This window comes from Odocoileus virginianus, chromosome 11 (assembly GCF_023699985.2).
Source record: "Odocoileus virginianus isolate 20LAN1187 ecotype Illinois chromosome 11, Ovbor_1.2, whole genome shotgun sequence".
In the NCBI taxonomy this organism is placed as follows: Eukaryota; Metazoa; Chordata; class Mammalia; order Artiodactyla; family Cervidae; genus Odocoileus; species Odocoileus virginianus.
The window spans coordinates 43,307,677-43,335,293 of NC_069684.1; the positions used below are offsets into that span (position 1 = coordinate 43,307,677).

The following is a 27,617-nucleotide window of genomic DNA, read 5'->3' on the forward strand; positions in this document are numbered from 1 at the left end:
TGCCAGAATTTTAGTGGTGATTACCTGACTGCTTTTTATGAGAACTTTTTATTCTCCTCTTTATATTTTTTCACATTTCCTAAATTATTTATGGTAGATTCATATTGTAATTTAATAGTTTAGAATATTTTAAGAAAAATTTAAACAACTAAAGTACTACATGTGACATCTGACATCTATCCTCCTGAAAGATATATTGAACCACCCACCAAACAGAGAAGAAGGTACACTTGAGGAAATATCTAAGGAAAACCTGGCAGATCATTTAATGAAAGGTCATAGCAAACATGTTCTTCCAGCAACACAAGAGAAGACTCTACACATGGACATCACCAGATAGTCAATACTGAAATCAGATTGATTATATTCTCTGCAGTCAAAGATGGAGAAGCTCTATACAGTCAGCAAAAATAAGACCAGGAGCTGACTGTGGCTTACAGCATGAACTCCTTATTGCCAAATTCAGACTTAAATTGAAGAAAGTAGGGAAAACCACTAGACCATTTAGATATGACCTAAATCAAATCCCTTACAATCATACAGTGGAAGTGAGAAATGGATTTAAGGGATTAGATCTAATAGATAGAGTGCCTGAAGAACTATGGATGGAGGTTTGTGACACTGTACAGGAGGCAGAGATCAAGACCATCACCAAGAAAAATGCAAAAAGCCAAAATGGTTGTCTGAGGAGGCCTTACAAATTGCTGTGAAAAGAAGAAGTGAAAAGCAAAGGAGAAAAGGAAACATATTCCCATTTGAATGCAGAGTTCCAAAGAATAGCAAGGAGAGATAAGAAAGCCATCCTCAGAGATCAATGCAAAGAAATAGAGGAAAACAACAGAATGGGAAAAACTAGAGATCTCTTCAAGAAAATTAGAGATACCAAGGGAACATTTCATGCAAAGATGGGCTCAGTAAAGGACAGAAATTGTATGGACCTAACAGAAGCAGGAGATATTAAGAAGAGGTGGCAAGAATACACAGAAGAACTATACAAAAAAGATCTTCAAGACCAGATAATCATGATGGTGTGATCACTCACCTAGATCCAGGCATCCTGGAATGTGAAGTCAAGTGGGCCTTAGGAAGCATCACTACAAAAAAAGCTAGTGGAGGTGATGGAACTCCAGTTGAGATATTTCAAATCCTATAAGATGATGCTATGAAAGTGCTTCATGCAATATGCCAGCAAATTTGGAAAACTCAGCAGTGACCACAGGACTGGAAAAGGTCAGTTTTCATTCCAATCCCAAGGAAAGGCAGTGCCAAAGAATGCTCAAAGTACCGTACAATTGCACTTATCTCACATGCTGGTAAAGTAATGCTTAAAAGTCTCCAAGCCAGGCTTCAACAGTATGTGAACCATGAACTTCCAGATGTTCAAGCTGGATTTAGAAAAGGCAGAGGAACAAGAGGTCAAATTGCCAATATCCATCAGATCATCGAAAAAGCAAGAGAGTTCCAGAAAAACATCTATTTGTGCTTTATTGACTATGCTAAAGCCTGTGACTGTGTGGATCACAATAAACTGTGAAAAATTCTGAAAGAGATGGGAATACCAGATCACCTGACCTGCCTCCCGAGAAACATGCATGCAGGTCAGGAAGTAACAGTTTAAGAAGTGGACATGGAACAACAGACTGGCTCCAAATAGGAAAAGGGGTATGTCAAGGCTGTATATTGTCACCCTGCATATTTAACTTCTATGCAGAGTACATCATGAGAAATGCTGGGCTGGATGAAGCACAAGCTGGAATCAAGATTGCCAAGAGAAATAGCAATAACCTCAGACATGCAGATGACACCACCCTTATGGAAGAAGGTGAAGAAGAACTAAAGAGCCTCTTGATGAAAGTGAAGGAGGAGAGTGAAAAAGTTGGCTTAAAATTCAATATTTAGAAAACTAAGATCATGGCATCCTGTCCCATCACTTCATGACAAATAGATGTGGAAACAATGGAAACTGTGACAAACTTATTTTGGGGGACTCCAAAATCACTGCAGATGGTGACTGCAACCATGAAATTGAAAGACACTTGCTCCTTGCAAGAAAATTTATGACCAAACTAGACAGCCTATTGAAAAGCAGAGACATTACTGTGCCAACAAATGTCCATCTAGTCAAGGCTATGGTTTTTCCAGTAGTCATGTATGGATCTGAGAGTTGGAATATAAAAAAATCTGAGTGCTGAAGAATTGGTGCTTTTGAACTGTGCCGTTGGAGAAGACTCTTGAGAGCCCCTTGGACTGCAAGGAGATCCAACCAGTCCATCGTAAAGGAGATCAGTCCTGGGTGTTCACTGGAAGGACTGATGCTGAAGCTGAAACTCCACTACTTTGCCCACCTTATTCGAAGAGCTGACTCATTTGAAAAGACCCTGATGCTGGGAAAGATTGAGGGCAGGAGAGGAAGGGGACGACAGAGGATGAGATGGTTGGATGGCATCACCAACTCAATGGACATGGGTTTGGGTGGACTCTGGGAGTTGGTGATGGACAGGGAGGCCTGGCGTGCTGCAGTTCATGGGGTTGCAAAGAGTCGGACATGACTGAGCAACTGAACTGAACTGAGTAGTTCCATGATCTGAGACCTAGTTTTCTGGTCTACCACCTACCATAAGAAGTTTCTCTCTTTTTTTCCTTTGAAACTGAATAACATACTGTTGACACTTGAACAATGTGGAGCTTTCGGGCACTGACCCACCACACAATTGAAAATATAAGTATAATTTTTACAGTCAATCTTCCATATCCAGGGTTCCACATTCTCAGATTCAAAACTTCAGATTTTACAGTACTGTAGTATTTGCTATTGAAAAAATCTACAAATTAGTGGACCTATGTAGTTCAAAGCTGTGTTGTTTAAGGGTCAACTGTATATACCAAGTTTTCAACAGATACTTGACCCATAGTTGGTATTCAGTACATGTGAATTTTTTTGTCTCCTTCCTATTCATATGATTTAAATAGGAAGAAAACATACAGCATGGTACCTGGCGGCACCCGATTAATTAATGCTAATGTATTATAATTATTTTCTGTTATTGCAATATAGTAATCGAGGTGGGAGATGAAGACAGCCAGAAGCCAAAACCAGAAAAATCCTCTATCAGCAGAAAAGATGGCCTGCTCATGGGTACACCATGGCAGACATGCTGGCAGTTACAGCCTGTATTCTGACAATCATAACTTTGATTTATGGACTTCTGAAGATTTTTCAGTACTTTCTGGGCTTTGAGTTTTAATTATGTAGAGTAACTGCATGATTATACTAATAAAATGACACTAGCACTTACTTGTTTCATTATGAAATATGGTATTTAAATGCAAATGCAAAAGACAGATAAACAGGGGAGAGGAAGAGAACAACGTATAGCTAGGATATAAATTAAATGAAAGAGTTGATGCCAGTAGCTTAGATATGACTGAAATTTACTTGCTGGTTTTGATTATTTTAACTGGAAGATACCATAGAGTAAACATTTGCAGACTTTTTACTTTCTGCCATGCTAAAGCATTCCCAAGAGGGCAAAGCCCACCAAAAGAGAGGTTCCTGATTATATTCAATATAAAGATATTAATACCGTATTTGTATTTTAAATATTTAAGTATTTTTAAACCTGGGGTTCCAATGGAGTACATGAAAAAAAATAAAAGCTGATAAGACACTAAAATGAATGCATAATGGAAACTATGGTTCTTGCTCATCTCACATGAAAATAATCAGAACAATGTATAGCATTCCCTGTGTACATAACTGGGCTTCCCTGGTGGCTCAGATGGTAAAGAATCTGCTTGCCGGAGACCTGGGTTTGATTCCTGGGTCAGGAAGATCCCCTGGAGAAGGGAATGGCTACCCACTCCAGTATTCTTGCCTGGAGAATTCCATGGACAGAGGAGCCTGGTGGGCTACAATGTACATAATTATCAAGCTTTGGCTGCAGGAGAAGGGACATGGGTTGGGAGCAAGTAATCAAAGAATACGAGGAATTTATTAGTATTTTCTTTAAGCATTACTTGTAACAGAAAATGCAAATTTGCAAGATGCATGCTTGGGTAATATCTATCACTCTGAACAATGTTAAACTAATCAGTCTTGTTAGAGGTGTGTGTGTGATGGCTCCAGTCTATGATTTCTTGAATATTATCAGCGGAATTTAAAATTATGCCTTAGAAACACAGAATATTTTCTTATAATGGTTCTTTAGCACTGAAATAATAACTAATAAAGGGGTCACTTTAATTTATTTCACATTGACATGATAACTTGTCAACTGGACAATAAGACATGTATTTTTATAGGTTCAGAGTGTTTTAAATGCTTCTACTTTCCACTATCCAAGTAAGACTATTGTTTGAAACAAGAGTATACAGTAAAGATCTCCTTCTATTCTGCCTGTATTACATATGAATTGAGATATATATAGGAAATAGCTCTGACAAAAGGTATACCCAGGATGTAATAGGTAAATATAACAACAAATCCCCCAAAATCAAGTACTTTATTCCAAAAGATACTGAAACATCTTATCAGGTAGACCTATGCACCTACCATGGCTGCCAATCATTTAAGGAAAAGCAGGATCTAGTTCTAAAATAATTGTGCAAAAAGGAGCATACACACAGGGTAGAGACTGGGGGAAAGTTTCTATGCATTTAAATGGGCTTTTGTCAGATTTGGGGCATTCATAGTTTCCTCTCAGTTGATTTTCCAATTGTAAAATAACTATGTCTGTATGGCTACTTCATGGTATTTTTGTGGTATTCAGATGAAATGATCTATTTAAAACCTATGTTTTAAAATTGTTTTAAAACCTAAAAAACAGAGATATTCTATACTTTCTGAAGTCTGAAACATACTGATCTCACCGGCAAGCTAACCAAATCCATGGAATAAAAAGGCCATATGTAACAGAATTTTATTATATTTAATAGAATTTAGATCACTTCTCTAGAGGACTTGTGGCAAGACTTAGGGGCAGATGACAGACTCTATAATGGGTGAACACAATAGATTGATGCAATTAATTCACATAAGATAGTGAATTCAGTTTGATAAAACATCCAGGTGAATCTCAATTTTGTACACATCTCAATTTTCAGTGTTTTTTTTTTTTTAACAATATGATAAAAGAAAAAAATTGCAACTGTTCAAAATTAAGTTTTTATTCTGGATAAATCTACATTTATTCTTAATCTTATTCTTCTGTGTGCATTTTAAACCATTTCTTTTACATTGGGTTTGGTTTAGATGAAGAAAAGTGCATTTGAAATTTCTTCCTCTTCACTTCTCCTTATCCATTTAGGAGATCACAAACTAAATCAGTAGTCATCAAAAATTTGCTATCACTTCTGTGGATTCCCATTAGTTTAAAAAAAAAAGATCAAGTGATAATTGAGAACTGATTGACTTTGGCCCTTCAGTCAGTGACTGGACAAGATATATGTTCTCTGCCATTATGTCACTGAGATTTTACTGAAGCAATAGACCAACATGTAAAATAAAATATAAAAGATAATAAAATTAAGCTAACAAATGTAAATATGCTTGGAAAATATTCATGGTAAAGGAAAGCCAATGGGAAATGAATGATAAATAAAAGGTTTCATGGAACGGGTTGTGTTTTTGAAGGCTAATATAAAAATTGCATACATTTTTAGAGAATTCAATTTAGTTAAATGTCCCTGCAAATGTTCAGGGTTTTAAAAGAATCTGGCCTATTTAAAAATAAAATCAGGATTTTGGCACACTTGCATGTTGACTCATTTGAGCTTCACAAAACACTGTACTAAAATCATCTTACTGAAAAGAAGAAAAAAAGTAAAAACAGAGAAATTAAGTCACTTGCCCAATGCCCCATAGATAGGAAGTATATATATAGATTCAAGCTCAAGTATATCAGCAAAGCCCATGAGCCATCTTCAATTTCAGGATGCCTCTCAAGGAATACTGGGATCTCAAGAAGCATGGGCTGATAGAAAGAGAAAAGTAGAGCGATTAGGGTGACACTTAGGGAACATATACATATTTAATGCTCTTTGACTTCCAGAGGTCATAGTGAGACTCATGTCAAATCTTCACTACTCATTAGTCTGAGGTATTACTCATCTTGATCAGCATCATTTCAAGAGTTTGGTAAGAGTGACCCTTCTTCCCGTGAGAGGCAGCAAGGATCACAGATGAGCAGGGTGATATCAAAGAGTTATCGATGGTTTGCCAACTATTTCGTGAAGGATGGAAAATTCACTGAAGCTTTATCTTTTGATAAATTCACTCAAAATCACATCTACAATTAGTATGATATGATATTGGACACAAAGCATATTTACTAAGAAAAGATGAACAGGTGCTGGAGGGTGGATTTTGCAACTCCAAACTAAAAGCTAGTAGGACATATCATAGGAGGGCAGATCAGAAAGGCAAAAGAAATATAGATGTGGAAGATTTTTTAGGAATTGTCCCAATTTGCTTGCACCCTTCTGCATCCATTTTTTGGATAGTACCTTTCTGCACTGGTTCTGTTCCTGGCCATGGTGCTTGCCTTGGCAGATGAAACAAGAGAAAATGTGACACAAGCAGAAGCCTGTGTTGCGCTTGGAACCCTGAAAACAGCCTGGTGAAAAGCCAGTGCTAGCAGGCTGAAGGATGAGAGAATGAGACGCACCTGGCTGACAGCCTACTGAGCACCAAATATGTCAGAAATCCTAGATCATCCACCCACCAGCTGGCTACAGTCCATCAGAAAGTCCAGCAGGAACCAACCAAGGAAACTCTGGCCAGAAGACGTGACCAGCCAATCTACAGAATCATGAACTAAATAAAATAGCTGTTTATTCTCAGTCACTAAGTTTCAGGGTAGTTTGTTACACAGCAAGGTTAATCAATATGATAGAATACTATTTCAAACAATGGGGGGCAAAAACAAACAAAAGGTTACTACCTTTATCTAAGAGCACAGAGCACCTGTTTCGAGACCTGAAAAACCAGAAGGCTTATAATGTAAAGAATAAATGGTGTGCCCATGCAGAAAGGACCTTGGAGAACTCAAGAATACCACACTTCAGAATGGTAGGAGAACAGCAGAATTATTCTCATACAACCGGCAGTAAAACAGAAAAACACCACGGGGCCTTAGGAAGTTCAGTGCATCTTCTCTAAACAAAACACATCTCATTTTAATTTCAGGGATGTGAAAAATTTGCGACACATGAAGGCTCTTCTTATGTGACACTTTTTAAAATTCATTAAATTCTTCATACTTAGGAATGTGTTCTAGGCAATGAAAAAGTGTGCTCGTAGAAAATGTTTTCAAACTCTGCAAGTTGGTTTCATGTTGCAGAATATACAAAATGTCTATCACAATGAATGAGTCCATGACTGCAATAAGACCATTAAAAACAAAATGTAGGAGTGATAAAAAGAAGTTAGAATTACAAATAAAATTGTTTTCAAACCTCACACAAAAAAACAGAGTTAAGGGAAAATTAACAAGATTTGGTCCTGTGAGACCAAATAATGAGAAATCTCATTATTTCATAATCCCTTGCTATAAGTTATATGTATAATTATTTATGGACATGTATAATGATCATCCATTCTAACAGTCACCAATCATTTGAGTTAAATATTATAAAACAGGACATTACATATTGAAAAAAATTAAGTAAACTGAATTAAATATAGTTAAGTATACTATAGTTTTTAGTTAAATAAATAAATAAATAAATAATAAATAAATGATCACCATGAAATCTGTATATATGTGAAAAATATAGTTAAATATAATTATAATCTTTCAGGTTTGCTTGCCAAGTTTGTCATGTTAGCTCTGAGAAAACATATTTCTTAAAACCACAAAGAAAATAATTCTATGTGAAAATAATTTATTTACCTGGATCTTCTATGGTTAAGTTCTTTATTAACCATTGAACGATATCTGACCCTAGAATAAGAAAAAAAGAAAAACACAAATATATGTGAATATCTATATATGTTAAATTCAAGAACATTTAACAGCACTTAGAAGAGAAGGAATGTTTCTAATTGTTATAACAGACTAAGGATCAGCCACATACGAGGTTGAAAATAGTGTGAATACATTGTCTTCATTCAATGAGTCAAGTGCAAACTAGTCAAATATGAAATGTTTAAACAGAAAGATTTAATATACTAGTCGTGGATAAAGTGATTCATTTATTTATTCACTTAATAAATGATTGCTGAGTATCTACTATGTTTTAAGCACAATTCTTAGCATGGCAAAGCCAATACTTTATAAGATGACACTTGTCTCATTTCTGATTTGCCCCATCCATTCCTGTATCTACTCTCAAGTCAACCAAAATGTGCTGTCAGTTTTTGAAACTCCTTTGTGTTTCAAGCCTTTATAGTACTATTCTCTTTGACTGAAAGGTCTTTCCACTATTTTCAAGACACTTAAGATTCATTTACACAGTAGAACTTCCCTTGATCCTCACCTTTGGCAGTGTACGTGGAGAGCCTTAAGCCAGTCAAAAGAAAAGCAGAGTAGTCAACATTTCTGCTAGTTGTGATCCATTCAGCCCTGAGCTAGTTCAGTGTACAAGAGAATTAGAACAAAATCAGACTTGTGACTGACTAGGGCTGGAGTTGGCCAGTAGGAGAACTATGAGGACTCAAGGTTTCTAGTCCAGGAGCATTATGGATGAACAGAAGGGTAAAAATACGAGCAGAAATGGGAGATTACAGAAGAGCAGATTTACCCAAGAGGTTCATTTCTGTTTAACTTTGGTTTTCAGTGTAATTCATTTCTACATAAAATAACAACAACAAAAATGTAATGTAAATAGCGATACACACTCGGTAAACTGCCTCAGTGCTGCATGAATGAAATTTTGGTTAAGTGGAGATTCCATTTCTACCTCTCTTGGAGACTTGGTAGGGTTGTAGCCTACCCCACCTGAGATCTAATAAATGAATGACGTTAACAGTGGACAAATAATTCCAGTTGCTTAAAGCAGAATGGGTCCAAATTCATTTTAAAACAAACTTGATTATCAAACTTGACAACAGTGTTTATGAAGTTTCCTAAAATTTCCTAAAATTTATGAAAACACTCACACTCAAAATAGACTTTAATAAGCATGCATCTTGAAAATATTGAATATAACTTGTGCTCTCTCATAGTTGTTCCTTTAAAACTGCCATTGATTTAAATGCATTTGTGAGGATGGATTCATCTAGATCCTCAAGAAAGCTCTGAGGAAATGAAGCACAGAAAACCATTCACAAGAGCACAGATATTGCAAAGTGTTGTGCCTACCTTGCCATTAACAACCTAAGTTATCTTGAGGAGTGGTATTCCCTTTTGAAAAAAGGAGAAACTCAGCTTTTCAAATATATATATATAGTGCTACTTGACCAATGTAGAATTTCAAGTACCTAAATCTTATTAGCTATCTCTAGGCACCCTGCTTATTTTTCACATTTGAGCATCTATTTAGGGAAAATATACAAGCAGCCATTGGAAAATGTCTATTCTTTTGAAGAGAGCCAAATATTGGTTCCAGGACTATAATTTTTTCTTACTGTGAAAGATGATTTTAAAATACCTTCATAAAAAGTTTTTTTTTTTTAAGTTTTCTTCTCTCTTCCTCCACCCCACTTTCCTGAACAGAAAGAAATGCAAAGAAGCCTAATTTTTGAAATTACATTTAGTACAGGAAACAAGAAACTTATTTTCCTGGCCTGGTTTTTGGTTATTTCTGTTACAGAGGTAGTCTCAGTTCAGCATAAAAGAGCCAGTTTGATTGCTTGTCAGTATAATTATAGTGGTTTTATTGTTGTGTGATCACCCAATATATTTATGGCTTTAAGTTAACACATTATGAACTATTACTTTATTGTTAAATGTATATCCATTCATCATATTCATCTATTAGGCACCTATGTTAGCAAGACCTTAACTCCCAGTTAAGAGAGTTAGAGATAGAGAAAGGAAGAAAAAAAATTCCAGCATCTTATGGAGCCAAAAGATTGAAAGAGAAATGTGTTATCATAGTCACATTAAGAGCTGATTCAATGGCTTTATAGCCAGGAGGGGTATAGGAAGGAATAACACCTTTCTAGCAATTTCTAAACTTTATCTTTAACATTAACAAATAAGTGGGCAGATCTGCTAAAATTTTCATGCACAAATGTATATATCCAGAATACTTAAGAGTTTCATTTATCTTTATACTGAGGACATCAGAGTAACAAGCAGGGAGTTTTGTTTTGTTTTCTTTTAAATTGTATCAGAGCTATCAATTAGCTACAATGTGAAACTAGTTAAGAGATGCAACAGTATCTCAAACCCTAAGAGATACAAATCACCCCTGTCACTGAACTTCTGGAAAGCTTAGCCCTGATCTGTGCTTTTGACTTGAAATCTTAGAGGCATCTATCACTTTTAGAGTTACAAAATTATGTGTTCTCTCTACTTAACAGAAGCAGTGTAAGTTATATCATTGTATAATCCCACAATCTATGATTTGAAGTGAAAACAAGCAAAACAAACAAGCAAGTGTTCTTCACACACTGCTCATAGTTCTCCACATACCATACTGTTTCTTACTTCCATGACTGCTTAGGCACTTATCAGGTGACGTGTTTCTCCTTTAAGACCTATTAATATCATCATTCATTACACCTGTCAATGGCATTATCATCCTCTGTTAATTTTTGTCTGTATCTTGAGTTCCTCGGAGATAGGGGTGTGTGTTACTTATCTCTGGATCTAAAACACCCAGACCAGTGGCTGACATATAAAAGATGATGCGCAAGTGTTAAAGGAATGAACAAACAGCAAGATTTCTCCCTTCATATCCTACTCTCAGGGAATTTATAAAACAAAGGCAGTGGTCATACAAAGATATTTGACTGGCATATAGTTTTCAGCTACCATAATTTCTCTTCATAGTGATAATCTTCCCTTTCCAAGGCTATCACTTCAGGACTCCGTCCATAATTAAAGAAAAAGAATCAAAGACATTTAAACATAAATATTATCTCCTCACCCATGCTATGGACTTGAGGAGTAAAAGGGCTTCCTCAAGACTGCTCCAATGCTGAGTGACAAGACCAGGACTAGGTTCTGTGCTGAGGCTACTGTATTTCCACTCAGGCCATGTAGCCTCTCCAGATTACAGCACATCCCCTCACAAGTGACAACTATAACTATCTCCACCCTGAACCTGAAAATGACGTTCACCAAAGAAAAACACTGTTAAATTTTCATAAATATGATATATGAGGACTTGTAAGCAACCAAAGACAGCAAGGAGATCAAACCAGTCAATCCTAAAGGAAATCAGTCCTGAATATTCACTGGAAGGACTAATGCTGAAGCTGAAACTCCAATATTTGGCCATCTGATGTGAAGAACTGACTCACTGGAAAAGATCCTGATGCTGGGGAAGACTGAAGGCAGGAGCAGAAGGGGATGACAGAGGATGCGATGGTTGGATGGCATCACTGACTCGATGGACATGAGTTACAGCAAGTTCCGGGAGTTGGTGATGGACAGGGAAACCTGGCACGCTGAAGTCCATGGGGTTGCAAAAAGTCATGACTGAGCAACTGAACTGACTAAGCAAATGAAGCAACCAAAATGTTACAGCTTTGATTTGTACCTTTAACAAAACAAAAACCTTCTTTTAATAATTTCTGATAGAGATTTTAATGAAAAACTTTTGCTCTCAATCGTAAGGAAAGGGTTCAAAATATTCCTGAGGCAAAGATACTGATCTTTATACTATTTTTCTTTCAGGAGGATAAGTAGGCTCTTCGAACTGCCTAAATACCTTTTCTGAATCCTTAGAACCACACAGACAGTCCTGGCAATATGAATATACCACAAGTAGTCCATGATTTGGAGAAGGAAATGGCACCCCACTCCAGTACTCTTGCCTGGAAAATCCCATGGATGGAGGAGCCTGGTGGGCTGCAGTCCATGGGGTCGCTAAGAGTTGGACACGACTGAGCGACTTCACTTTCACTTTTCACTTTCATGCATTGGAGAAGGAAATGGCAACCCACTCCAGTGCTCTTGCCTGGAGACTCCCAGGCAGCCTGGTGGGCTGCCGTCTGTGGGGTCGCACAGAGTCAGACACAACTGAAGCGACTTAGCAGCAGCAGCAGTCCATGTTTTTGATGGGTTAAGTATTCTCAGGATCTCTCAGTAGATATTTTGTTTCGTTGTTGTCCAGCTCTTTGTGACCTCATGGACTGTAGCCCATTGGGTGCTTCTGTCCATGGGATTTCCAGGGAAGAATACTCGAATGGGTTGCCATTTCCTTCTCAAGGGGATCTTCCCAACCCAGGGATCAAACCTGGGCCTCCTCATCATCATTAAACAGTATGTAATGCACATTTATTGAGTTTCTTTGAAAAATCTTGCTCTAGACCTATAGTTCTAGGGACGAATAGGAAAGAATGTGGAATGAAGCAGATTTACTCTTCTGTGAGAACCTTGTGGGAAGACAGGATGTCATAATAATCACATTTCCCTCATTCTCTTCAAAGTGCTATAACACAGGTCATTGCTGAATATTTATTGGAGGTATAGCTTAGCTGTTTATAGACATGTACTTTTTGCACAAAGGACCCCAAACCCTGAAAAATTGGCTTTAACAGTAATTACTATCCAATATTTAATGACACCCCTGTGTATCTCTGTCCTAATTTTTAAAATCTTCATGCAAAAAAAAATGCCACTTTAATTTCTAAAACTGCAGAATTTCATAAGATTTAAACAAATAAGGGTTTTTTTCTTCTTGTAAGCTGACATATTACCCGTTTGCAAAGCTGAAAGAGTTAACTGATTCCTTAATCTTTAAAATAAGCAATTGCTAATATCTACAAAACAGGGCTTTCCAGGTAGTGCAGGGGTAAAGAATCCACTTGCAATGCAGGAAATTCAGGTTTGATCCCTGGGTCGGGGAGATCCCCTGCAGTACAATACGACAACCCACTCCAGTACTCTTGCCTGGGAAATCCCATGGACAGAGGAGCCTGATGGGCTACCATCCATGGGGTCGCAAAGAGTCAGATATGACTTAGCAACTAAACAACAACTTTGGACCAAAGGAAAAGGATACATTTGGGCTTCAAGGAAAAATGGAAACAGGACTCTGATGACATGATAGTTCCTCATGGTTCCTCTCTGGATATATTTCTCTCTAAAAAACAGCCTCTGTTGTTTCTCACCTACAAGGTGGATCATGAGGGCTCATAGTTTCTGGGTTTACATCTCCTTCATTAAAGGCATCAAGAAGTTTGAAGCTAAAATTTTGTAGGCACAACTCCTGATTTCTCAAGGTGGGGGGTGGGGGTCTAAGTTTGGGGAAGGAACTCATTCCTGCATCAATCAACGTGGCAAGAAAAGTGAGATCCCAAACACTGGTATGCTGGTTGGAGGCATATACAAAACAGTGTCCAGAAATTAGAGTACTTGGCAGACAAAACAACAGGTTAAACCACAGCTTCCTTCAACTCTTTAGTGTTTATATTTCCATCAGAATAAAAGAGGAGAGGAAGGAGGTAGAGCTCAAAAGCATGTCAAATTGTGAATGAAGTGAGCATGTTATTCTGCTTTGTTATCAATATAAATGTGTTCGGTCCTATGAAATTATTATATTCCTAAAGGCAGAGTATGAATACATCTTTGTGTGTGTGAATAAAGCCACACTTTATGTGCAATAAAAGAGCTATGCAAAAGAACTTCACACTATATATGCAAAGAAATTCAATGGAGTGTTTGTATATGAGTGTATATCTTTTTAAGGACATTATTTTCCAAAATGAATAACATCCAGTTGAGTACTGTATGTCTGGTTTTTACGTATCAGCTTCATTTAGAAAAGATTATCCAGTTTTTATAGAATTAAAATTATGTCTGGTCACAGTCTGAAACTGGATTGAAGTTATAATAGCACATCTCCCAATCTTCCAGACCTAATAACATCCCTGACATCCAGAGACCACTGGGAGAGTATTAATCAAAACACCACATTTGCTAAATTTTTGCTTTTGCGAAATCTGAAACACATTTTAAGCCCTGGACTACAATGCTTTAAAAAGGTAGAAAAAAGGACATTTAAATGCATTTGTAGATGAGATAGCATAGACAAATTATGTGGTTTATTACATTTTCTTTTCAGGTTCTTACTCAGAGTTCTATGGCCCTTGAACAAAAGTAGAATCACAGAAAATACTGGTCTTTCTAAACATAACCTGAACCTGCAAATTAAAGAGACAAAAGTCCAAATATTCATACCAAGCACTAACAGTGTGTACTGAAGATAGAAAGAATAAAAATACATTTCTCTATCTCCTAGTGAAGCACAGTGAAAGTAAGTTGGAGTTATGATGGGTAGAAGTCCCCAGTTGTTTTTTAAGCAGATATTTAATCAAGACCATGGGAATTTATCTATATTTTTTAACTTTGCTGTTTAACTTCCATAAGCCATAAAAAGATCTCTTTAGACACAAAGCAAGGATTATGTATGTGTCTTTTCAAGGCCTAAGTGTTAAAGATAGCCCGCAAAAATAAGAAGGCAGTATAAATGACTATAATGAGGGGATAAAAGGAAATCAAGATGATCTTAAGAATAGTTTCTGACCCTGTCCCAAAGCTCAAGATAGTTACTGATCAACCAGAAGAGCTTTTTCCAAATCGTGCTCTGAAAAACACCACTGTTTCTTGTTTGGGATGGCGAGAGAAAGTGTGAGAAGTGCTGCTTGACCTATCAATTAGAAGAGTGTCAAAATCTCCAGCTATAATAAAGTAGTGTCTATATCTTTTTTCAGCTCTGTCCATTTTTGGCGTGTGTATTGTGATTCTCTCTTTTAAGGTATAAACACATTTAAGTTTTTTACATCTTCTTAAGAGAACTAAACTCTTTATTTACTACTTTTCTTGATCTTTGATACATTTCCTTGGAATGAACATAATGAATATTTCCTTGTAACGCTTAATGTGAAATTAACAGAGCTACTCCTACCTTCCATTGATTAAAATATGTTTAATGTTACTTTCTGGTAGAGAGTATTTAGTTGAGTTATGATTTTTTGTCTACTGTGCCAACTTTTGTCTTTTAATTGGTGTTATCAAATTTAATGTAACTACTGATATGTTAATATATGCCATTTATTTTTCATTTTCTAGTTTATCTACCTCATTTTCTTGTCCCTATGTTCTTTTTTTCTGCATTTCTTAAGAATTTCATTTTGGTTTATCTAAGTTGTTTTGAGGGTCTCATTTTGTATAGCATTTCATAGTTGATGCCAAAATTACAGTACATAAACATAAATCACAACTTCTGGTGGTGCTCATTTTACCAGCTTTAGTACAGGACAGAAACCTTAAATTCCTTTATGTATCTTTAATCTCTAGTTTGTAATATTTCTTAAGTATTTATTCTATATACTTTAAGAAGCATATCAGACTTTGCTATACTTTTTTCTTCAGCAATGAAATGATTTAGAAAACCAAAGAGTAGAAGGAAAACCTATTGCATTTACCTACTTGTTTACTTAGGCTTCTCTGTTGGCTTAAGGGTAGAGTCCGCCTGCCAATGCAGGAGATGCTGGTTCGATTCCTGGGTCAGTAAGATCCCCTGGAGAAGGAAATGGCAGCCCACTCCAGTATTCTTACCTGGGAAATCCCATGGACAGAGGAGCCTGGAAGGCTACAGCCTATGGGGTCGCAAAGAGTCAGGCATGACAGCAAGTAAACAACAGCAAGAACATATTTGCTTACCATGTTTTTCTTTTTTTCTGTTGTTTCAAGATCCTTCCTTTATTGCTTCCTTTAAACTTAGAAAATTTCTTTTAATCATTATGTTAAACTAGGTCAGCTGGTGACAAATTCTCTTAGTTTTCACTCATCTGAGAATGTTTTATCTTCATTTTATTCCTCAAGGAAATGATCACTGGGCACAGGATTCTGGGTTAACAATGTTTTTCTTACAGTATTTGAAAATGTCATGCCATTTCTTTCTGTTTCCTGATGAGGTATCTGTTCTCATTTGAGTTATTTTTCCATTAAAGTATCATTTTTCTTTGACAGCTTTTAAAAATCTCTTCTGTTGTCTGAAATTGAATTATGATATGTCTTAGCATAGATTTCATTGATTTTTATGTACCCTATTTTAGACTAGGTTTATGTCTTTTCCTATATTTGGGAAATTTTTAGCCACTATTTCCTTGAGAGATTTTTTAAATTCTCACCTTGTTTCTCCTTTTCTTTCAGGACTCCGATGACACAAATGTTAGATCTTTGTTATAGTTTCACAAGTGTCGGGGGCTGTGCTCATTTTTGTCAATTCTATTGTCTCTCTCCACTATTCAGCTTAGGGAATTTCTATTGTTCCATCTTCTATTTTACTGATTCTTTCCTCTGTTTTATCCAATCTTCAGTCAAGCACATCCACTGAGGTTTTTCATTTGTTATTGTATTTTTCAGTTTTAAAATTTCTGCTTGGTGTTTCTTTATATTTCTTTGCTAAGAATTTGTTTGTTTTCTGAGCGTTTCCAGTGTTGTTGTTTTTTTTTTTTTGCTTTTATCAAAAATGTTCACTACTATTTGTTGAAAAAGTTTTATCAGAGGTGCTTCAAAATCTTTGTAAGATAATCTAATATCTCTGTCATCTCAGTGTTGGTATTATTGATGGTTTTTCATTAAGCTTGAGATATTCCTGGCTCTAGATGTAGAAAGTGCTTTTCTTAATTGAAATCTGAACCTTTTTATATTATGAGACTCTGGATTTTATTTAAACCTTCTGCTGGCTTTCTCTGACACTGCTTCTGCTAGGGAAAGGGGGATGCTTTTTCCTTACCATCAGGTGAAGGTAGAAATATGACACTGCAGAGGGGTAGCCTGGTTGCCACTGCCTGATGGTCAAAGTCCTGACCCTCCACCAGGCCTCCTCTGATGCCACTGTGCTGGGGAGATGCGGGGTGCCTTTAAACTAGCAGGTGGGTGTGGCTATCTACTTACAGCAGGGCTGGAAGAAGGGACCTCTTTACTGGCCAGTGGGGATGAAATTCCTGGTTCCCTGCTGGCCTTCTCTAACACCACACCAGTGTCAGTATGAGATTACTTCATTATACCCACACATGGATAGAAATCTAGGCTCTCTGCCTGGCTTTTGATAGTATGGTTGAGATTGGAGCTATAGCTTTTCCTGTGGTGTTTCGCGGGAATGAAACAATTATTATATAAAAGCTACCTACCCACTCACTAGGCTGTCCTTTTCCTAATCCTTTGGCTTGAATGCATGGACCTAATTGGTGTTTTTCTCTTTTGTTTTTTGTCTGTGTGTGCATGCATGCTACATTGCTTCAGTCATGTCAGACTTTTTGAGATCCTGTGGACAGGCTCCTCTGTCCATGGGATACTGAAGTGGGTTGCCATTTCCTCCTACAGGGGATCTTCCTGACCCAGGGATCAAACCCTGATCTGATGACTCCTGCACTGGCAGACTGGTTCTTTACCACGATGGTCACCTGGGAAGCCCGTTTTTTGCCTATACCCATTAACGTTTCTGGGTTGTTGACCTTTTCCACTTCAAGTCTGAGATATATGAAGCAAACATAAAACCCAGGGAACTCATAACTATGTCATTCCTAGGTTCCTGAGGTCTCATAGCCTAATTTGTTCTATCCACCTTTCAGAATGTTACATTTTTTCCATATACAGTGACTAGGGTTTTTAGTTGTACTCACCAGGAAGAATAAGTACAAATATATGTAATCCATTTTCCTGAAAGTAAACACTTAAACATCTGTTTTTTTAATGGTTACATTATGAATGCAAGTTTCCTAGAATACAGATACTTTTAGTTTTCTCACCAAAGCGTTCTCTTGAAGAAGAAAAAAAAAACCTGAAAACTGTCAAACCTTAGCTCTCCATAGTTTACAACATTCTTTATTATAGTGTTCATCTAAATTTATGCAAACTATAAAGAAAGCTGAGTGCTGAAGAATTGATGCTTTTCAACTGTGATGTTGGAGAAGACTCTTGAGAGTCCCTTGGACAGCAAGGAGATCTAATCAGTCAATCCTCAAGGAGATCAGTCCTGAATAATCAATGGAAGGACTGATGCTGAAGCTGAAACTCCAATACTTTGGCCACCCGATGCAAAGAACTGACTCATTGGAAAAGACCCTGATGCTGGGAAAGATTGAAGGAGGGAGGAGAAGGGGATGACAGAGGATGAGATGGTTGGATGGCATCACCGACTCGATGGACATGAGTTTCAGCAAGCTCCAGGAGTTAGTGATGGACTTGGAGGCCTGGCGTGCTATAGTCCCTGGGGTCGCAAAGAGTCAGACCTGACTGAGCAACTGAACTGAAGTGAACTGAACTGAATTAAAGTACTTTATTTACCCTATGAAATGGTTATAAAAATAAGTTATAAAAATAACTAACTTTTAACATAAAATTTTGTATTAGAATCATGGAAAAATAAGAGCTCTTCAACATATCTCCTGTTTTATTATAGTTCACTTTCTCATTTCACAACTTATTATAATACAGGCTAGTAAGTTATGATACAGGCTAGACACAGATTTTTTTTTTAAAGACATATAATAATATAACTTTGGCAAGTTCTCATATTTCAATAAAAAATCAGTTCATAGACTTATTAACTCAACTTGATCCTTTTTAAGTCAGAATTTGTATTATAAGTCCGCAATGGTCAGAGTATGGTTATTCGTTACTGGTTTTCTGCTTCATTTTCTTGAATAAAATCATGTTATAACTGCAAACCAGTGGAAATGGAGGTGATACCTAATTGGCAAATCAATCCTTGTCTACTCTTTCTATTTCAGCTTTTTACTCATACTCTTTTTATTGCCTTTGTCAGATCAAATTGTCAGATTTGATCACCTTGTCAGATCTACAATCCATTTAATAGATTTACTTTTGATTCATTCCTTTAGAAGACTATCTTTCACCTTTCTTAATATGTCCATTCTGTTCATTCTCTTGAAGTTTAAAATCTGGTTGCATATTATTCAATTACTAAGTTACTTAATTTATATGTAACATGCCTACAGTCCAACTGCTCACTTCTCTATTAAAATTTTATGCTTCTCTCTCAAAGTCTCAGCATGAATTAAATAGAAAATACACTTCAAGCATTTTACACAGTCTAGCCAGGACGGCCACTCCATAAATGGTCGTTTTGGAAAGACTGTAGTATTTACAGTGGGGCAGGTCCTGTTCTAGGAAAACTGCAGTGAATAACATTCCTGGCTCTTATATTCTGATGAGGACAGACAGAAAATAAGTAAATAAATATGTAAAAATGTCAGGTGATGATAGCTACAGTAGTAAAAATAAGAGTGTAATGAGGCAAGAAGCCTGATGTTGAGGGTGGACGGCATGCTACTATCTTTCATAGAGTGGTCAGTGAAGAAGTCTCTGGTAAACTTTGGTTTTAGTATAGATCTGAAGGAACTCAGTGGAAGTCGCTCAGTCCTGTCTGACTCTTTGTGACCCCATGGACTATACAGTCCATGGAGTTCTCCAGGCCAGAATACAGGATTGGATAGCTTTTTCCCTTCTCCAGTGGATCTCCCCAACCCAGGAATCAAACCGGGGTCTCATGCATTGCAGGCAGACTTTTTACCAACTGAGCTATCAGGGAAGGAACTAATGAGATAAATTATACAGCTACATGGGGCAAAATATTCCAGACAGAGAAAATGAATTCTGAGGCCCAAAGCTAGAATTCTTCTTGACCTATCAGAGAAGCAGCACAAAGGCAGGTACAGTTGGAGAAGAGTCAGTGAAGTTAAAAGCAAGAGGATATGAGGACAAACGGGTCATTTCAATTTCCAGAAACATGAAATCTTCCAAGACCGAATGACAGAGAAATAGACAGTCTGAACAAACTAATTACTAGTAGTAAAATTTAATTAACAATAAAAAAAATCCCAGCAAACAAAAGTCCATAAATGGACAACATCACTGGGGAATTCTACCAAACACATAAAGAAGAGCTAATACCTATTCTTCTCAAGCTATTTCAGAAAACCGAAGAGATGAGAACACTCCCAAACTACAGGGCCACAACTACCTTGACACCAAAACGAGATAAAGAACCTTAAAAAAAAAAGAAAAGAAAACTACAGGCCAATATATCTGAGGAATACACATGCAAAAATCCTCAACAAAACATGAGCATTCCTAATTCAACAATATATAAAAAGCATCATACACCATGATCAACTGGTTTTTCCCAGGGATGTATGAATAGCTTAATATCCATTCACCAAACTCTGTCATATAACACATTAAAAAAGGGAAGGGTAAAAATCACATAATAATCTCAATAGACACAGAAAAAGCATTCGGCAAAATTTAATATCCGTTCATAATAAAAACTCTCATCAAAATTGGTATAGCATAAGCATATCTCAACATGATAATGGCCGTTTATAACAAACCCACAAGTAATATCATACTCAACAGTGAAAAAACAGCTTAACATTTTTCCTCTAAAATCACAAATAAGGCAAGGATGTCCATTATCACCACTTCTATTTAATATAGTATTGAAAATCTTAGTCACAGCAATCAGACAAGAAAGGAAATAAAATACATCTAAAGTAGAAAGGAAGAAATGATCAGCATTTATAGATGAAATGACACTATATAAAGAAGATCCAAAAGTCTCCACCAAAAGACTAATTAATGCATTCATTAAATTGCAGAATACAAAATTAATATACAAAATTCTTGCTTTTCTGTATACTAATAATGAACTATCAGAAGGAGAAAAAGTAAGAAAATACTCCAATTAAAATCACATCAAAAGAGTTAAATACCTAGAAATAAACTTAACCAAGTTTAAAGACCTATATTCTGAAAAATATAATACATAGGTAAAAGCAATTGGAAGAAATGGAAACACACCCTGTGTTCACTGGAAGAATCAATATTATTAAATCATCTATATTATTCAATACTATTATATTTATTATATTAATAATCAATTGATTATATTGATTATATTATAGCCAACATTATCAAAACATCTATATTACCCAAAGTACAAATTTAATGCAATTCCTATCAAAATACTCATGATATTTTTCACAAAACTATAACAAATTATCATAAACTGTATATAACCAAAAAAGACCCAAATGGCTAAAGCAATATTGAGAAAAATGAGCAAAAATGGACATATCATGCTCCCGTACTACAAAGCTACAGTATTTGAAACTGGCACAAAAAAACACACAGAACAATGAAAAAGAATACAGAGATAAGAAATAAACTCACACACTTATGTTCAATTAATCTCCAGTAAAGGCGGGAAGAATACACAATGGATAAAGACAGCCTCTTCAATAAATGGTGCTAAAGACCGAGCAACATGTGGAAGAATGAAGCTAGAATATTTCTCTTACACCATACACAAAAATAAGCCCAAAGTAAATTACCTAAATGTAAGAGCTGAAACATAAAATTCCTGGAAGACAGTACCAACAGAACTCTCTCTGACATAAATTGTAGCAATATTTTTTATTCTTCTGTACCTTAAGGCAAAAGAAACAAAAGCAAAAATAAATAAACGGGACCTGTTTAAACTTAAACGCTTTTTCACAGCAAGGGAAACTATCAACAAAACAAAAAGACAACCTACTAAAATGGGAGAAAATGTTTCTAAATGATATGTCTGATAAGGGCACCCAACATAGAAGCATCTCAATACATATGGAGAAAAACTTTATACAACCAAAAAAGGGAAAATTGACAGTAACACAATAATAGAGGAGGAATTTGATACCCTACTTGTACCAGTGGACAGAGTATATAGACATAAAATAAATGAGGAAACACAGTTTTAAATGACAAAATAAATCAGAGAGGCTTAATTGATACTTATAGGACATTCCATCAGAAAGCAGCAGAATATACTTTCTTCTCAAGTGCACACGGAATATTTTCCAGGATAGATCACATCTTGGGACACAAATAAAACCATGGAAAATCTAAGAAAACTGAAATCAAATTACGTAGCATTTCTGACCACAACATTATAAGATTAGAAATGTTGTTATATGGCAAAACCATTATAACATTGTCAAGCAATCATTCTCCAGTTAAAATGAATTAATTAAAATAAATAAAAAAGAAATGAATTACAGAAAAAAAACTGTAAAAAACACAAGCACATGGAGGCTCAACAATATGCTACTAAATAACAAAGAGACCACTGAAGAAATCAAAGGGAACTAAAAAATGTAGAAACAAATGGCAATGAAAACACAATTACCCAAAACCTATGGGATGCAGAAAAAGCAGTCCTAAGAGGGAAATCCACAGCAATTCAATCCTACCTCAAGCAACAAGAAAAACTCAAATAAACAACCTAAACCTTATACCTAAAGCAACAAGAGAAAGAAAAATAAGCAAAATTCAAAGTTAGTAGAAGGAGAGGAATTATAATGAAATAGAATTTTTAAAAAAATAGCAAAACTGAATAAAACTCAAAGCTGGTTCTTTGAGAACATAACAAAATTGACAAACCTTTAGCCAGACTCATCAAGAAAAAAAGGATAGCACTCAAAATAATGAAAGGAGAAATGAAAAAGGAGAAATTACAACTGACACCACAGAAATATAAAGGATCATAAGAGTCTACTACAAGCAAGTACATGCCAATAAAATGGACAACTTGGAAGAAATGGACAAATTCTTATTAAAAAGGTACAACCTTCGAAGACAACCAAGAGGAAATAGAAAATAGAAACATATCAATTACAAGTAATGGAATTGAAACTGAGATGGAAAATCTTCCAACAAACAAAAGCCCAAGACCAGGGGACTTCATAGGCAAATTCTATCGAGCATTTAGAGAAGAACTAACAACTATTCTTTTCATATTCGTCCAAAAATTTGCAGAGGAAGGAACACTCCCAAGTTCATTTTATGAACTTGGTACCATCACCCTGGTACCAAAACCAGATGAAGAGCTAAAAGAAAAAATTTAAAGACTAATATCACTGATGAATATAGACGCAAATATCCTCAACAAAATACTAGTAAACATGGTCAAACAAAACATTAAAAGAATCATACATCACGTTCAAGTGGGATTTATCTCAGGGCTGAAAGGATTTTTCAATATCCACAAATTAGCCAGTGTGATTATCACATCAATAAATTGAAGAATAAAAACATGATCATCTCAATAGATACAGAAAAAAATCCTGACAAAATTCAAAAACCTATGTATGATTAAAAAAAACCTCTTTAAAGTGGGCATTCAGTTCAGTTCAGTCGCTCAGTCGTGTCCGACTCTTTGCGACCCTATGAATTGCAGCATGCCAGGCCTCCCTGTCCATCACCAATACCCGGAGTTTACTCAAACTCATGCCCATAGAGTCGATGATGCATCCAGCCATCTCATCCTCTGTCATCCCCTTCTCCTCCTGCCCCCAATCCCTCCCAGCACAGAGGGAAATTAACCCAACATAATAAAGGCCACATATGACAAATTCAGAGATAACATCATTCTCAATGGTGAAAAAAAATGAAAGCATTTCCTTTAAGATTAGGAACAAGATAAGGATGCCCACTCTTATCACTTTTCATTAAACATACTTTTGGAAGTTCTAGACATGGCAATCAGAGAAGAAAAAGAAATCAAAGAAATTCAAGTTGTAAAAGAAGAAGAAAAAATATAACTGTTTGTAGATGACAAGATACTATACACTGAAAATCCTATAGGTGCTACCCAAAAACTATTAGATAAAATCAACTAATATGGCAAAGTTACAGGATACCAAATTAATACACAGAAATCTCTCACATTCTTATTCACTAACAATGAAAGGAAGAGAAATTAAGGAAACAATTCCATTTACCATCACATCAAAAATAACAAAATACCTAGGAATAAACCTACCCAAGGAGACAAAAGACCTGTACTCTGAAAACTATAAGGTACTATTGAAAGCAATGAAAGATGACACAAATGGATGAAGAGTTATACCATGTTATTGGATTGGAAGAATCACGACTATGAAAACGACTACACTACCTGAAACAATCTACAGACTCAATGTGATAGCTATCAAATTACCAATTGCATTTTTCAGAGTTAGAACAAAAAACTTTGCAATCTGTATGGAACTACAAAGGATCCCAAATAACCACAGAAATCTTGAGAAAGAAAAATGCAGGGGGAGAGTTCAGGCTCCCTGACTTAAGATTGTATGACAAAGCTGTAGTAATCAAAACAGCTTGGTACTTGCACAAGAAAAGAGAAATACAGATTAACATAACAGGATAAAAAGTTCAGAGATAAACCCATGCACCTAAGGCCACCTAATCTGTGGCAAAGGAGGCAAAAATACACAACGGAGAAAATATAGTCTCTTCAGTAAGTGATGCTGGGAAAACTGGACAGTTACATGTAAACAAATGAAATTAGAACACTCTCTAACAACATAAATAAGAATAAGCTCAAAATGGATTAAAGACCAAAAGGTAAGATTGGAAATGATAAAACTCTTAGAGGAAAACACAGGCAGAACATTCTGTGAAATAAATTGTAGGACATTTTTTTGGATTTACCTCCTAGAGTAATGAAAATAAATACAAAAGTAAATAGATGAGACCTAGTTAAGCTTAAAAGCTTTTGCACAGCAAAAGTAACCATAAACAACAAAAAAAGATAATCTTAGAATGGGAGAAAATATTTGTAAATAAGTGACTGACAAGGGATTCATCTCCAAAATATGCAAACACTCACACAGCTCAATTAAAAACAAAAATGGGTGGAAGATCTAAAGAGAGATTCTTCCAAAGAAGACATGCAGATGGCCAAAAAGCACATGAACATTGCTCCACATCACTAATTATTACATAAATGTAAACCAAAGCTAAAAATGACATATCCCCTCACACCATTCAGGATAGTCATCAGTATAAACCCTACAACAAATAAATTCTGAAGAAGGTGTGAAGAAAAGGGAACCCTCCTACATTGTTGGTGGGAATGTAAACTGGAACAACCACTTTGGAGAACTGTATGGAGGTTCCTTAAGCAACTAAAAAAAGAACTATGATATGATCCGGCAATCCCAGTTCTGGGCCTATATTTGGACAGAACCATAATATGAAAAGACACATGCACTCCAGTGATCACTGCAACACTATTTACAATAGCCAAGACATGGCAGCAACCTAAAAGTCCACTGACAGAGGAGTGGGTAAAGAAGATGTGTTACACATATACAATAGAGTATTACTCAGCCATAAGAAAGCAATGATATAATGCCATTTGCAGCAACACTGATGGACCCAGAGATTGTCATACTAGTGAAGTAAGTGAAACGGAGAAAGGCAAATATCATATGATATCACTTATGTGCAGAATCTTAAAAAAAAATGGTATAAGTGAACATATTTACAAAATAGAAATAGAGTCATAGATACAGCAGACAAACTTATGATTACTGGGGGCAGGTGGAAGCTTGGAGGGGGGATAAATTGGGAAGTTGGGACTGACACACACATACTATATATAAAGTAGATACACTAGTCCTAAAAAGGACTTAGTGTATAACACAAGGAACTCCAGTCAATACTCTATAATGGTATATATGGGAAAAGAATCTAAAAAAGAAAGGATATATGTATATCTATACCTGATTCACTTTACTGCACATCTGAAACTAAGACAACATTGCCACTCTACTCCAATAAATTTTTTTTTTAAATTTTGTTCCTCCTTGTCACACTTCAAGTGCTTAATATCCTCATGTAGCTAGTGGCTACTGTAGTGGAACTGCAGACACTGAACCTCTACATCACTACAGAAAGTGTAATGGATATAGGGTTATCGTTACCATCTTTCTAAAGTCCATATATATGTGTTAGTATACTGTAATGGTCTTTATCTTTCTGGCTTACTTCGCTCTGTATAATGGGCTCCAGTTTCATCCATCTCGTTAGAACTGATTCAAATGAATTCTTTTTAATGGCTGAGTAATATTCCATGGTGTATATGTACCACAGCTCTCTCATCCATTCGTCTGCTGATGGGCATCTAGGTTGCTTCCATGTCCTGGCTATTATAAACAGTGCTGCGATGAACATTGGGGTGCACGTGTCTCTTTCAGATCTGGTTTCCTTGGTGTGTATGCCAGATGTATAGAACAGACTTGTGGACTCTGGGAGAAGGCGAGGGTGGGATGTTTCAAGAGAACAGCATTGAAACATGTATATTATCTAAGGTGAAACAGATCACCAGCCCAGGTTGGATGCATGAGACAAGTGCTCGGGCCTGGTGCACTGGGAAGACCCAGAGGGATCAGGTGGAGAGGGAGGTGGGAGGGGGGACTGGGATGGGGAATACATGTAAATCCATGGCTAATTCATTTCAATGTATGACAAAAACTACTGTAATGATGTAAAGTAATTAGCCTCCAACTAATTTAAAAAAAAAAATGAACCTACTTAAAAAAAAAAAAAGTGTAATGGACAGCACTGGTCCAGATAGTAAAGTATTATAAGAACAATTATCTGAATATTTATGTGTTTTCACAGGCTAAACCTTATTTTTCAAATGAGATTATGCATGTGAAAGTAAATAGCACAGGATCTAACACAATATAAAGCCATATGACAAAACAAATATGTGTTGGTATCTCTCCCACTAAAGTTGGAAGGAACACTTTCATGTAGTAAGAGTAACAAAAAAATCAAGGGAATTCAAAAAATTGTTCCAAACTGAAAATAAAAGAAGTTCAAATCAATTTATAGCAGAAGAAACTGAGATTACTTAAAAAGTAGAATAGTAAGGATAAAAACTTTCTGAACAGATACAAAATCAAGAAGCTAGAAAATAAATGACTGAAAGATGTGAATTTTTAAAATTAAATAATTCTATACAAAAAAAGGAAAGACATATAAACAAAGTAATAAAAAGGACAACTGTGAAGTTTTTGTAATCAATTTTGAAAAGGACGTATTTCTTCCATGTTTTCTTCTCAGAACTCATCACTTTGACATTACATTTTATATTTATTAACACTAGATTTGTGGGTGTTTGTCTTCAACCCCAAGTAGAATATTAGATCCATGCAGATAAGCCTGTGATCTGCCTTGTTCATGATTGTACCTTCAGTGCCTCAAGTAGTTTTGGCATATGATAAGAATTCAATAAAGGGTGATGAATGAATGGATGAATATCAATTTAAAACTTTGAGAAAATAACAGCGATGAGCAACTGAACAGCAAAACAGGCAGAAATATGAATAAGATATTCACTAAAAATTAAATGGAAATAGTCTATATTAAATAATAAATTATCTCACTCATATATATATATTCTAGTTAAAACAACATATACATAAAATTTATACTCAATACATTGGCAAAATGGAAAAAATCTTTTATAATGTACCATTTTAAGGAAAGGATAGGGAACTACAACTTTTATACACCAATTAGAGTTCAGTCCCTTTGTACAATAATTTTGTAAAATTTATTAAATTTTAGCTATCTATGTAGCTGTCACAGTGACAGACTTGACTTTCTTGAGCTTCCAAATCACTGTGG

The 27,617-nt window shown here is 35.9% G+C and overlaps 1 protein-coding gene across 5 annotated transcripts in view; it reads right to left on the reverse strand.

The window, feature by feature from the left end:
• RGS7 (regulator of G protein signaling 7) overlaps positions 1 to 27,617 on the reverse strand; it is a 438,315-nt gene that overhangs the window by 101,785 nt on the left and 308,913 nt on the right. For 4 of the 5 annotated variants that reach the window (XM_020874166.2, XM_020874165.2, XM_070474352.1 and 1 more), the window contains exon 4: positions 7,893 to 7,943. The exons of the other annotated variant lie outside the window; for it this stretch is intronic. In XM_020874166.2, the coding sequence (XP_020729825.1) occupies positions 7,893 to 7,943 (51 nt within the window). The remainder of the gene's footprint in view (positions 1 to 7,892; positions 7,944 to 27,617) is intronic. 5 annotated transcript variants of the gene reach the window in all.